The sequence below is a fragment of the Ornithodoros turicata genome, chromosome 1, assembly GCF_037126465.1.
Source record: "Ornithodoros turicata isolate Travis chromosome 1, ASM3712646v1, whole genome shotgun sequence".
Classification (NCBI taxonomy): domain Eukaryota; kingdom Metazoa; phylum Arthropoda; class Arachnida; order Ixodida; family Argasidae; genus Ornithodoros; species Ornithodoros turicata.
Genome location: NC_088201.1, coordinates 12,426,075 through 12,440,046, shown reverse-complemented (window position 1 = coordinate 12,440,046; position 13,972 = coordinate 12,426,075). Strand labels below are relative to the sequence as shown.

The 13,972-nt window shown below is 41.9% G+C and overlaps 1 protein-coding gene across 8 annotated transcripts in view; it reads left to right on the top strand.

Annotated features, from left to right (window-relative positions):
- Nucleotides 1-13,972, top strand: part of LOC135377499 (disco-interacting protein 2-like) — a 123,800-nt gene that overhangs the window by 96,853 nt on the left and 12,975 nt on the right. For all 8 annotated transcript variants that reach the window (XM_064609948.1, XM_064609952.1, XM_064609947.1 and 5 more), the window contains 22 exons: nucleotides 424-552; nucleotides 2,269-2,505; nucleotides 3,945-4,088; nucleotides 4,184-4,239; nucleotides 4,299-4,356; nucleotides 4,432-4,505; nucleotides 5,269-5,392; nucleotides 5,519-5,613; nucleotides 5,695-5,805; nucleotides 5,883-6,006; nucleotides 6,183-6,286; nucleotides 6,823-6,925; nucleotides 7,040-7,104; nucleotides 7,178-7,271; nucleotides 7,372-7,491; nucleotides 7,668-7,922; nucleotides 8,068-8,204; nucleotides 8,290-8,370; nucleotides 8,491-8,618; nucleotides 8,699-8,783; nucleotides 8,904-9,002; nucleotides 9,483-9,615. In XM_064609948.1, coding sequence (XP_064466018.1) covers nucleotides 424-552; nucleotides 2,269-2,505; nucleotides 3,945-4,088; nucleotides 4,184-4,239; nucleotides 4,299-4,356; nucleotides 4,432-4,505; nucleotides 5,269-5,392; nucleotides 5,519-5,613; nucleotides 5,695-5,805; nucleotides 5,883-6,006; nucleotides 6,183-6,286; nucleotides 6,823-6,925; nucleotides 7,040-7,104; nucleotides 7,178-7,271; nucleotides 7,372-7,491; nucleotides 7,668-7,922; nucleotides 8,068-8,204; nucleotides 8,290-8,370; nucleotides 8,491-8,618; nucleotides 8,699-8,783; nucleotides 8,904-9,002; nucleotides 9,483-9,615 — 2,556 coding nt within the window. The remainder of the gene's footprint in view (nucleotides 1-423; nucleotides 553-2,268; nucleotides 2,506-3,944; nucleotides 4,089-4,183; nucleotides 4,240-4,298; nucleotides 4,357-4,431; nucleotides 4,506-5,268; nucleotides 5,393-5,518; nucleotides 5,614-5,694; nucleotides 5,806-5,882; nucleotides 6,007-6,182; nucleotides 6,287-6,822; nucleotides 6,926-7,039; nucleotides 7,105-7,177; nucleotides 7,272-7,371; nucleotides 7,492-7,667; nucleotides 7,923-8,067; nucleotides 8,205-8,289; nucleotides 8,371-8,490; nucleotides 8,619-8,698; nucleotides 8,784-8,903; nucleotides 9,003-9,482; nucleotides 9,616-13,972) is intronic.

Below are 13,972 nucleotides of genomic sequence, written 5' to 3'. Positions count from 1 at the left end.
AGTGTGTGATTGAGGAACGATTTGTTGTGAAAAATACACGAAGGTACACAGAAGTATTACAATATTTAGTGTGTACACATTTGTGCATCAGAAATGCAGAAGGTGGGCTTCTTGATTCAGTAATTGTCACGAGGACAATTGAATGCCTCACTGCAATAATGATGTAAATCAATTTGCATCACTTTTTAGAGAAGTCTTTTGAAGTCAGTAAATACAGACCTACTTTACATACATGTGTAAAAGTCATGTGCACTGCTGCATTTGAAAATGGGTGCAGTAATTTCCAGCTTCGAAAAGGTTTTCATTATTTCCAGTTCTTCGTAGTACACATTTTCACTTACATCATTATTGCCATTAGATCATTACAGTTATGTAATGCTGTTGATGAAACATCCAAGTGAAAATTTACTCTACACCATGCAGAGGTTAGGCAAGAAGCTGTCCAACAGGCACTGGCTGCCATGCAGAACAAGCCTAAACCATCATTGCCTATGCCTTCCAAGAGAACGTCTGTTATGACGACGTCACCCTCGAGAGAACGCCATCCTTCAGGTACTTGCTAAAAATTTCAGCGTTCTTAAAAGTTCGTAAAATCAAGGTGAAACATCTTATATACAGGCAGAATGCTCAACTAACTACAAAATGTGATCAACTTCAAGTGCGAGGGTCGTTTAAATGTTTGTATTCCGGGTCACTTCTGGCTAAAGTAGCTAGAGACATGAAATTCTGGCTGCATAAACTACTGTGCCAAATTTCAGGAAAAATTTACTGATACATTTAAAATTTACATGCTGTTAAAGTGAATGAAGTGATATGAATCTTCATAAATGGAGAAAGGTGAGCTGTGTGCTGTGGTAAAGTACCCCTATCTGAAAGGGATGTCACTGCAAGAAATTTATGATGCTATGATGCAGACATTAGGTGACTGTGCTCCTGCACATTTATTTATTTACTTATTTATTTATGTAAATACCTCAAAGAGCCCTTAGGGCGATACAAGAGGGGGATACGTACAATATATGCAACATTAGTACATGAAACAGCACAAACAAGTGTAATGTGTAATTTAAGTGTAATGTAGTGGCTACAGAGGGTTCGGGTGTGGCAGGGAGTCCTGCAAAAATGAAGAATGTTCAGGACATTCTTCAACCGCTGTCACAGAGGAAAACATCAAACGTGTTCATGACATGGTCTCGAAAGGCAGATGAGTCTCTGTGTAAAACAATGGGTATTTCAGTTGTAAATTCTAATTTGATCTTAACTAATTTAGTGAGGATGGGAAAGGTCAGTGTTTGATGGGTACCAAGAATGTTAACAGGTGATCAGAAATTGTGTCGAGTACGGATATGTGTTCTGCTCATTTTGCAGCCCTAAATTACAACCCAGAAACTTTCTGCTCCCAAATTGTTACTGTGGACGAAAAACGTGGGTTCATCTCTTTGATCCTGAAACAAAAAGTAAAGGCATGGTTTGTAAACTTGCTGCATCCCCACCTCCAAAGAAGTTTTGTGTCGTTGTTTCTACAGGAAACGTGATGGCCACCATTCTTTGGGATGTAGATGGTGCTATCACGGAGGACTACTAGAGAAGTGTAGAACTGTCATAGGGGAACAACACTGTAACTTAATTAATCAGTTGTGCAAAGTGATCAACGAGAAGAGGCAGTGATGTCCGCATTGCTGTTGAGTGGTTCAAACTGCTAGTCCACCCACCTTACTTGCCAGACTGTGCCCCAAGTCACTGTTATATGAAAGAGAGCAAGATTTACATTTGATTGTAATGTGAAATCAATTGCTGGTGTGTTTGATGGATCAGGAAAAAAAAATCTTTTTGTTTAATCATAGGATAAAAGTGCTGGAGTAGCACTGGAAAACGGAGGGGACATTAGAGGGGACTATGTTGAAAAATGAAGTGAGAGTGTCGGGTGAATGAATGTTTGATACCTGAGAATATGAACTTTCTGAATGACCCTAGTACACGACAACTTTTGTGGACTGAATTAAAGCGTTAAAATAACACCCACAGATCTCTCTCAACTTTCACTACTATGCTATCTAGTTTTGGCATTGTACTATCGTATGCTATAGAATTTCCTGTGTCATCACTAGCTCCCCCAACATGATGCTTTCGGAAATATGTCTTGCATTCTTACTAGCTTTGTATTAGGGACAGTAGTGCCCAGTAATGTTGTTTTAGCTATGTGCTCATTGAATAACGAGTTATACTGCCTGCAAATATCTCAAGCAAACCGGACTGTTCTTTTTGCAGACAGCTCCAGTGACGATGATAGCGTGCTGAACGAAGGAAGCACTCCAGAGCAGGAGCGACTGTCAAGGCCACTTCCAACGCCTCCTCTGCAGTCAGACACATCGAGTGCCTCATCACCCCGTGAGACACCACCTCCCAGGATACCACGCTACAACAATAGCCGGGGCTCTGACCGTTCTGCCGACGGCATCACTCAGTTGGCAGATGTCATGCAAAACCTGACACCCTGCGAATACAGTAAGCGTTGCTTTCTTATGTTTTATTCTGTATGCATTTGAGGAATGTCAAAATTGCTTGCTCAACAGCCAAATCCAGCCTACAAACGCTCTGTCCTAAAAGCACTTCTATAATTTTTGGGCACCGTAGGACTTCTGTCCTCGCCGTGTGGCGACTCGTTCTTCCATTTCACTACATTACCGGCAGTGGGGTGGAGTATCGTCCCTGCCGATGAAACTCCCCAATCATCATCATTAAAATGAAGTTGTTATTGTTGTTATTCCAGGGGTGTACACATTTTGTTCCGCAAAGTTGCTTTAGTTCAAGGCAACACCACACCTATCTGCCAACTCCACCTGCATACTTTCTCGTGGTCAAGTACAGCAGCTTGTAGTAGTCTTTGTAATGAAGACTTTGACAGACATGATGTTCCACACACAGCCACAAGTCATTGTGGCCAAAGAATCTGGCACAGAAGTGTATTACAAGTTGCATGTTTGTATAAAGCCCAGATATAAACTCCAAGCAAGACATCAACATGTTCTGACCAATATGTTGGGAATGTATCAAACATGAAAGTTGTTTTTGACAAAATTCCTTGTCTGTTATGTCTACCATCTTGCTGTACCTCCCTGTCCCTTTGCTCAGACTACCTTCTCTGGTTGTGTGGATGCACCACAGTGTCTACAGCTCTTACCTTATTGTTTCAAACTATCACTTCGCATGTGAATAGCTTTGAGGGACACATCACTATTTTTAGTAAGGATGGCATTGAACATGTGCCTGAGCGTTGTGGAGACCCTTTACTAGCTCAACTTTATTTAATGTGTACAAAGTGAACAAAGAAACCGAGACAGTTATGAGGATGGTAACTAAGTTAGTAGGTCCTACTCTTGCTAAAGCGCCCATGAGTGCGCTTGTGTTTTCAGCATCAGACTACCTTCTGGTTCAGATGGCTTTTGAAGGACACATTGTTAGTTCTCATATGAGACATCAATGAGCATACATCCACACTCTGCGCTTTTCGAACCCAACCATCTCAACTGCACCTTACAACTAGGGTTCCCGGTTTTCGGTGTTTATAATTTTCTAGACCTCCTGAAACGCAGCAGGTGTAGGTGACAAAGAGAAGTTATCCAGTTATTTCATGATGTTATAAGCCCATTCAATCTTGTACCACTGTAACTTGGTTTTGTATTCATTTTTACCGCATTTTAGGAGGTCTCAAAAAGTATGAACACAGAAAACCGGCAACACCACTTACGACTTATGCAAAATGAGGAAAGAAAACAAAAGATATTTGAAAAAAAAGGAAATAAATTACAGCAATACACACTCCTCTTTTCAAATGACACAATGCCCCCATGCCTGGTCTCTGGCTATGTATCTCCCCCACGATTTCATGTAAATTAGTGCACTTTGAAATGACATTTCAGCAACATCTGCTATTCTTCCACCAGATCTAAACCCTCAGCCTGATGTCACAAACACAGGAGCCAATGCAAATAGGAACCTTACAGAGCATGCAAATAGGTACAACCAAGCACATATGTCATCCGTTAGGGTCACACAGCACTCTGCAACAGGATTTGAGTATAACACTGGTAATATTTTTTTTCTACTTGAAAATAATATAGGAAATGTGATTTTCATCAAGAAAGTCACAAAGGTAAAACCGACTTTTGTTGTTCACTCATAGGCACTGGAAAATGGAAGGTATCTGCAAAAATTCAGCAACTTCTGAACACTTTGAAGGTAGATTGCACCTTCTCAGTTCTCACTACAAAGTTTCATGCTGGTTTTATTCCGTATAGCGACCAAAAAGGCGACCTTTACCAGAGTTTTATGTTGACGACGAAGCTGAGTTGGACTGTAAGTGGACATGTTCTAACTTGTTCATAACAAAAGGAGTGTGCTCGTAAGCATTTTTCTTGCATATGTTTGTAGCAAACCCTTCAGATCCCAATGCACCTCAGCCTGAGGGTGCAACGATGAACCCTACAGTAGGTGAAAATTTAGAGGTAGGTCTAGTTTTCTAAATTTATCACCTTTTGTTGTGGTGTGTTATTTCATACATATTCAAAGGTTAAACTTGGTTTGTTGTGAATGGGGTTGGCTTTATGGAAAATGCCCACATCATTGTGGTGCCTCTTTTCTGTTTGTACATAAAGTAAAACATTACTTGAGTGGCAAGTTCATCAAAGGAAATTTAAGGTGAAGGTGAGCAGCGCAGCAAGAGACTGGATCGACATTAACTCAACTACCCAAGCAGCACAATATATTGACCCAATCTTGGCAATATTGGCCCAATCTTGGACCAATATTGGGCCAAGATGTTGTGTTGCTTGGGTAGTCAGTGGCGTAGCCAGACCTCCAAGGTGGTAAGGGGTCGATACGAAAACCTGCCCACCTCTCTCTCTCACTCCCCCTTTCCTGCTGAACCTGGGGTGCGCCCACACATGCACGCACACATACCTGTGCATACTGACGGGAAACGAAAATACCCCCATACCATTTTTTCTCTTCAGATTTGTATGATTTGCGTGTGTCGGCCCATGACAGGTAGGGGGAGCTCGAGCCCCCTCCAAGCCTCCCTGTGGCTACGCCACTGGAACTACCGTAGTCCTTTGCCTTTTTGTTTTACAACTGCCTCATCAACTCATCCAAGTTAGAATGTTAAACTTGTTTTTATTTAACATGTCATGTTGCCAGTTATTCAGTGGCAACATTTTTTCTTAATATTTTGAGCAGCGGCTCACTAACTAGCAAGTATCCTTCATTAAGGTTCCATCAGGGCTTCCGCAATCACTAGAAGCAGCCATCAAGAGGTATGGATCAGGAACATTTAAATTTCCTGCAGCTACCGTTCTAGATACAAGTGGGAAAATTGGCAACCCTCTAACGTACGGTAAGTATTGAATACAGTAGTAGTTTCTTTTCCTGGTACATCAGACTTTTCGTTCGCTGCCTTCGTTCTTTCTTTCCTCCTCGCTGAGTTGCTGACTTCCCCATGTTTCATCTTAATATTTCCCAGGTAAACTACTGAGTAGATCTAGGAAAATTGCTTTTAATCTGCTCAACAAGTTGGGTCAGAAAGGGGAAGGACTTGTATTGAAACCTGGAGACAGAGTATGTAAATTATCTTCGTTTCTTTTTTTTTTTTCTTCACTAGTTTTTGAAACATGCAATTAATAGAAGCTGTATTTGCAGGTGGCACTGGTGTACCCCAACAACGACCCAATTTCATTCATGTGTTGTTTCTATGGCTGTCTCATGGCTGGAGTTGTTCCAGTCCCTATTGAAGTGCCCCTCACAAGAAGGGTACGGGCGGTATAGTTCGACATTTTTATGTAACTTGCGCCACCTCAGAAACTAAATGTTGTTGCTCGTGACTCTAGGATGCCGGGTCACAACAAATAGGTTTTCTCCTTGGGAGTTGTGGCGTGTGCTATGCTTTAACATCCGAAGTTTGCTACAAAGGGCTCCCGAAAACTGCCACTGGAGAAATCCACACATTTAAGGGTAGGAAGATGTTGTGAATGGTCATACTTTGTGTGTGTACTTATTTCTGGTTTAGCTTGCACGGTGGCTTAACGATTGCCACAAACTGTGATATACTTTATTTATTATTTTACATACGATCTTCTAATCATGTTGATTAGGCGCATAAAAAATTATCGCATTTGTATGCATTATAGGTTGGCCGAGGTTGTATTGGTTTGTTACGGAGCATCTAAGCAAACCACCCAAGGACTGGTCTCCACCACCAAGGCTCACCGACGAAACAGCAGCGTACATCGAGGTTGGTAGACACATCTATTAGTTAACACAGCTGTGAATAGAGGAAACAGTGTTTCACTTAAATTTGTTGCACATACACACATACTACAGAGCACATTGATTATATAAGACTTTAAAGTTGAGTCTTATCTACACTAATTTTAACTCGTATAGCAAAATATCAGAATACCTTTGCACCAGACAGTATAAGTGTTGCTCAGTAATAGTTTGTGCACCACAAGTGTTGCTCACTAATAGCAAAGACATAGTACACCACCTAACGCCACATTGTAATTCTGTAGTGCATTAGTTATTACGGAAGCTTTTGGCTAGGGTCTGTACAGAAATTGCTTTGCTGTTTATTCTGATTACTTTTGCAATGTACATAACATAATGGAAAAAGGCTGCCAGCTTTATTAGCACCTTCCACAATATTTGGGTTCTGCCGCAGCAGGGAAGCACGTGTCATTTCATTTCAGTCCATGTTCCACACTTTTACTTTTGCTGTTCGTGGTTTCTGAGTATTTTGTGGCTGAATTTGAGGCTTTGGCATTGTAGTACACTGTTGATCGAGATGGAGCCATGAAAGGAGTTGGAGTGTCAAGGTCTGCTCTAGTCAATCACAGCCGGGCTTTAACAGCTGCTTGTAACTACACCGAAGGCAAGGCAATTTTTAGTGAGATATCCAGATAGAAAGGCAATTGTTGAAATTAGATATTTTCAGTTGCATGGAGACACAGGTATCATGGTGAATAGCAAATTATATATTTTGCAGGTGAGGTCATGGTGTGCGTCCTCGACTACAAGAGGGAAATGGGACTCTGGCACAGTGTACTCACTGTAGGTTCATTAAGCTTTCCGAAATACCTCGATTGTTTGCATAACTACAAGCCTGCTTGTGTCATTTCTTCAGAGTGTTTTCAATGGGATGCATGTCATCTTCATACCATACTCACTCATGAAGGTGAATCCTGCATCTTGGATGCTGATGATCACAAAATTTAAAGGTAAATGTGTTTTTTATTTCCCTTTGAAGTTGGATGTCTGAAAAAGGGCAGTCTAGTCACAGGCAAAGCGTCCTTTTTAAGTGTAATTTTAATTTTGTAGCAAACGTTGCTGTATGTAAATCGAGGGACCTTCACTGGGGCCTTCTCGCTACAAAAGACCACAAAGATGTCAACCTAAGTTCGCTGAGGCTACTCCTGGTTGCTGATGGCTCCAATCCATGTATGTACATTAACCTCGCATGTCTTTAATGAGCGAATTCCCTTCATAATGTATGTTGTGAGTGCTGGCTGTGTGTTGAGAAAATATCTAGGCGGAGATGCACAAATAATCGCCCTATTTGGTGAAGACCATTAATTGAATTCATCATCATGCTGCCTTGTTTCGTACTTGTATAGGGTCTCTGTCATCGTGCGACCAGTTCATCAGTGTGTTCCACAGCCGTGGACTGCACCCAGATGCAGTGTGCCCTTGCGCGGCCTCCTCGGAAGCACTAACAGTTGCAGTACGTCGCCCTGGACGTGTTGGGGCTGGTACCAGTGGGCGTGGCGTGTTGTCCATGGCATCTCTCAGTTACGGTGTTATTCGAGTCGACATGGAGAACAGCCTCACTTCCCTCACCCTGCAAGACTGCGGACACATTTTGCCCGGAGGTATGCAGCTTATATACCTAAGGACGTAACAAGTACCAGACTTTCATTTCGCGCGGCTTCTAATTATGTGTTTGAACTTGAAAAACGTGTACTTTGCGTGAGGTCCTGGGCCTTAGTGCCTCACCCACTGCATCTGTAATTGCAGCTGTCGCTGCCGTGGTGAAGATAAATGATGCTCCTTACTTGTGCAAAACGGACGAAGTTGGAGAGATATGCGTCAGTGCCTCCACTTGTGGATATGCATATTGGGGCCTACATGGACTTTCTAACAACATTTTCAAGGTAGGTTGTTCAGCATATAGTAGTAGCATTTGCTTCATGTTCACATGTTAGCGGCACGTTATAAAATGCCCTTTCGCACTTTCAGATGCAACCTTTGCATCCAGATGGAAGACCTGTGACTGAGCAGACATTTGTTCGCTCTGGCTTGTTGGGATTTGTTGGACCTGTGAGTTATTATAAATAAAGGGAATGAGTTTCCCTCTGGCACTGTGTATCACGCAGTTGGGCTGTCCGAAGAAACCGCATTATGAATTGAGCGGTGCATCACCACTAATTCCTTTTGCAGGGAGGCTTGGTTTTTGTATGTGGCACAAGAGATGGGCTGATGCAAGTGAGCAATCGCAAGCACAATACGGACGACATCATTGCTACTGTCCTGGCCGTGGAGCCAATGAAATTTATCTACCGGGGAAGGTAAGGGCTGTGCCTCTCTTGCTTAGCATTCTGGTGGCATTTTCCGGTACGAGTGGTGACTCATTTTGTTACTCACATAGAATTGCAGTATTTTCCGTAAAAGTCCTGCGGGATGAACGCATCTGTGTGGTCGCTGAGCAGCGTCCAGATTGTACAGAAGAAGAGGTAACGTTTATTCCTTGCAGCGTTTATACGACTGCCTATGACTGTACCCATAGTACATGCATGAGAGGCTCGCGTAAGAAAAAGGAAGCATATTGAAGGGTACATCCGGCTATATTTCAGAGTTTTCAGTGGATGAGCAGAGTACTGCAAGCTGTGGATAGCATTCACCAGGTTGGCATCTACTGCTTGGCACTGGTGCCTCCCAACTACTTACCAAAGGTACGTCCACATACCTTCCAGTAGCATGCTTTGTAAGTAGAGCCTGAAGTTTTCGGGAAATATTTTTTCCCACATTCGGGGGGGTAAAAATCGGGTAAATAAACATGTGCACTAAATTCATGCAAATTCGGGTGAAAAAAACTTCCAGTACGCTAAATTCGGGGAGAAATCGGGCTCAGTTATTCAAACTATCTGTAGCGGTTTGGTACAAACGGTGATGTAACTGCATTTTTCTGCCCAACAAGTAAGTTAGTGCATTCCTACAGACATCCCAGTGAGGGCAATTTGCCGGGTAAAAATCGGGTTTCACCCTAAAGCGGCAACCTTCAATTCGGGGTGCAAATTCGGGGAAGAATCGGGTAAAACCCTAAAACTTCAGGCTCTATTTGTAAGCTCTTGATTTTCACATTGTTTGCTCGCTTTTTTTGTGTGTGTGTACAGATGATACCTTTATTTTGAACAATGTCTTCTTTTCTGCAGACTCCACTGGGAGGTATCCACCTGCCCGAAACCAAACGGCGGTTCCAGGAGGGAAGCCTCCATCCTGCCAATGTGCTCATGTGCCCCCACACCTGCGTCACAAACCTGCCCAAGCCACGCGAGGTACACCCAGGTACGTGTCCAGTTTAGTGCTTTCCTTCATTGGCTTCCATTTGTCATTCATGATAGGATCGCCTTGCATGGCTTCTTTGTCATCACTACTGCGGGCAGGAGGGTAGTAATTTAGCTCGTCTGTTGATATGCGGTGAAGTCTTGTTACTTGCAGTTCCTGGATGGCAACAGGCTTTCAGTAACTGTGCTGCTGTACCCCTGTTGATCAGTGGTTTACATGCAAGGCCTGATGACCTGTACATCAGTCTATAATTACTACCTAGACTTACATTTAATTTTAATTTTATTTACACTCTCATGCAGCTTGCGAATATAGTAGACTGGTGCGGTGGGGTAATTGGTAATGTTAACTTATGTTAAGCAGCAACAGCACAGACAAGATGTCTCTGTTGCTGTCCATCAGTGAAAGTCAGGTAGATCACAAAATGATGCATAGAGTAATGACTATATATCCACTGCAGGGTACTCAGGGCCTGACTTTTTAGGGTTATACCCGATTACGCCCGATATTTACCCCCTGATTCAAATCAGCAAAAACAGGGTTTAACCCAATATTTCCCCGAAAACTAATGAAGTCATGTTAAGCAGCAACAGCACATATCTGTGCTGTTGCTGCTTAACATGAGTTGCTAATATACCCTGCAGTACCCTGCAGTGCATGTATACCGGGTGTTTCAGTTAAATCCCCGGGCTAAATAATTCGCGAATGGGTGCACCAATCGACGAACTTTCTTTTTTTACAAGTATCTGTGCGACACCACCTACAAGCTGCGCACCATGTGAATGAGTGGCAGGCGGTCATTATTTAAATATAAATTCAAATGAGTTTCGTAAAAAACATTACTTCTAAAGCAGGGCGCTGTCCGCATTAAAATGGGTACTACCCCTTTTGGGACCTTCAGTGAACACCTTTTAGAGAAAAATCTGCCACCGAAGCGGTTCATTTGTTGCTGTAATTAATTCGTTTTGGTTTACATATTTTGTCGGGGCTGGTCGCTGTGAAGCGCAAAAGGACGTAATTCATTGGTGTAATTCATTGGTGGATAAGGAAGTGGAAGAGCGTCCTTTTGTGCTTCACTGCGACCAGCTGCGACAAAAATATGTAAACCGAAACCAATTAATTACTGCAACAAATGACCCACTTCGGTGGCAGATTTTTCTCTAAAAGGTGTCCACTGAAGGTCCCAAAAGGGGTAATACCCGTTTTAATGCTGATAGCGCCCTGCTTTAGAAGTTATGTTTTTTTACGAAACTCATTTGAATTTTTATTTAAATGATGAGCGCCTCCCACTCATTCACACGGTGCGCAGCTTGTAGGTGGTATTGGACAGATACTTGTTAAAAAGAAAGTTTGTCGACTGGTGCACCTGTTCGCGAATTATTTAGTCCGGGGATTTAACTGAAACACCCGGTATAGTCATTACTCTATGCATCATTTTGTGTTCTACCTGACCTTCACTGATTCTTGGGCGTCAAAGGTCTTATATCTTTGTAGTGTGCTAAGATGCTGCTGCTTGTCTTTCTTTGTAGTATGTTAAAAGTACACCATTCCCACATTTTAACAAGATTTCACTCCATTGAGCATTCGTGAGCCAATTTCTATCTGCTTCTATTGCTGCTTAGTCATTTCTGTATTTGTTCTGTCTTTTTAGTTGCTTTTGTCCTCAGATTAGGTCTGTGGCATTTTCTTCTTTGATTGCTTATGATGTACTAGAGTGTCGCACTACTTTGAAACATAATTTGGAATACTTGTTTAGGTAACTGAAATTTGTGCTTGTCTTTATCTGAAAGATGGCACAATATGTGGCATTTAGGCGCATGTCGAAACTTTTGCTGCTGTATCGTACAGTTTATGGTAATGTGTGAGAATGCCAGGAGCTGAAAATTTGTCATTGGCATTGTCTTTATTGTGGTTGATTTTTCAATTCTCACTGATGTTATGACTATTGCTGCCAGGTATTTTTCATCTATACTCCAGTCAGATTTAAACGTGTGATTCTAGGACGTCGAATGATGACTACGGAATTCATTAATGAAGTTTTTGAGTGCAAGCACTATTACCCTTGTGTTATTTTAGGTATTGTTTCCTCTCACAACCAAATTCTTGAACCAGTCATAAAAAGGGGTCATTACTTGGTTGAAAACATTGACGTCTCATTACAAAACGACTCACAGGATCTACTCTCCTCGGAGCTGTCTTCTCATAAGCAGAGCATCTCCTTTATAAACCTTCATAAAGTGCTTTGTTTGTTGTTTTCTACGTGCTTTGATTTAGTTATTATCACCATATATTCGCTTAAATGTCAGGAATATTATTAAGTATCTATTATGCAGCAGCTAATGTAGAATTAGGTGAGCATGTGAACTCATGATTATAACCTTTGTTCCATATATGCTGACTTATGGCACATAAAATACAGGCTAATGCATTGTTGTGCATAATAAAACAAACAAAAGTGCCATATGCAATTGATTGTTGAGGAGATTACTGCACTATACATTAATAGCTTACATAGTAACTGAAATATTGGCCTGCATTATCAGTAAATCAGTATTTCCAACTTCTTCAATGGTGCTAGCACATGCCAAGTGATTGACAGTTGCAGAGTCCACTAATTTGCTTTCACCGTGAACACTTACGTCCTAGAGATCATTCTGCTTTTGATGATTGGAGTATGGATATTTTTAGTGTGCAATGAATGGCTAACAACAGGCTGACAAAAAGTTTATTTATTTATCATGCACACCAGCGGACCTGTCACAAGATTCTTCAAGTAATGTTGCCCCCTTCTTTATGAATGAGTAGCTGTGTAGCATGTATTTTGAATTTGTTTGTTTTGAATATGTTAATGCGGCCCTTACTTTCAAGTTGCCTTTGTTACTTATGCCAGAAACTGTAACTTCATCTTTCACTGATCGTAAAGAGTACTAGCAGTCATCACCCACTTTGCATTCTCAAACTTTTTACTTCTCAGGTCTTTATATTTTTGGAATGTAATGTTAGCTCATCTTCTATGCATGACTATGAATGCAACCATAGTGAACATTTACAGAAGAGTTTCACTATAATACGTAGTCAGTGACAGCACATTTAAAGTGCCACTATGTACTAAACGAATTGTGCTTATTTTATTTTGCATATAAATCAACCTTGTTCAAAGACTCAGTGCGTAAAATATAAATGCTGTCAGTGAACATTACGTGCTTCCACTGATTTTCGAGAAGACCCCGCAAAACCTGAATGTTTTGGATTCCCCAAAGAGTACTTGACGCCAGTGGGAGTCTCCTAGATAAAGTGCACGTCTCTGTTCTTTGCCCTACGTTGGAAGACTCCCAGCCGCTGTGGCGAGATGGACATTGACGTTCGAGGAGCAGTGTTGCCAGATGCATGAGTAGATTGGCCACCCCATGACGTTGTACTTCACACAACTAGAAATTAATTTTAATTTTGTGACGCTTCCGATGCGACACATGGAGGAACAATATGGGGTGTCCAAGCTAACTGAAAAAAAACACAGGCTCTAAAAAAACACAGTGCATCATAAGCGTATGAAAACTGTTGAAAATTGGGAGCAGTCGTGTGTTCTAATCAGCTGTACTTTTCCTTGGTGGCTGATTAATTAATGAATTAGGCACAATTAATTAGGTTAACGTTTTAATTATTCGTCTTAGGGCGGAGATGGAAAATGAAAAGTTGTAGAGCGTGTCGAGAAACACCCATCACAGTTGTTTCCTATGATGTACACCTTTGTGGTGTACATATAGGAAAGACAAATATAGACAAATAATTTTTTTTTTCTCCTGGTGAGAAAGAACACGCTCGAAATCCGTATACCATGTGTCATCAGGCGAGTGCACCTATGAGCGTACCTTGATTTCAGTGCTTTCAAGCGCCCAGGAGGACTACTACCTACATCCGTTATCTGCCTAGAAGCAACCTTCACGTCACATCTCACCTGAAGGTCGCTTCTCGGAAGATAACAGATGTTCCGTACTTACCCAAATATTAGTCGTCCCCCCCCCCCCCCCCCCCTTCGAGATTCATGAAAATGAAATGAAAGAAACTTCTGTGGTAACGAAAACGTAAAAGATGTATTCATTGGGAAAGAGTATCGCACGTTGCTTCAATGACGCCGCGTAGAAAGGACGCACTTTAACCATGGGAGCGAAAGGAAGAAGGAACTTTCATTTTGACTGCTTTTGTTGCTGTCGTGTGTCGCACGTCCAAATCCCTTTCACCCCTTTCCCTCTCTCTCCCCCAATCCATGTGAGGAAGCGAACGCACGTGACCAGCGCATCGGCCGCAGAGCAACGTAGTTGCGCAGATCACGATTATAAGTCGACCCCCCACTTTCGAT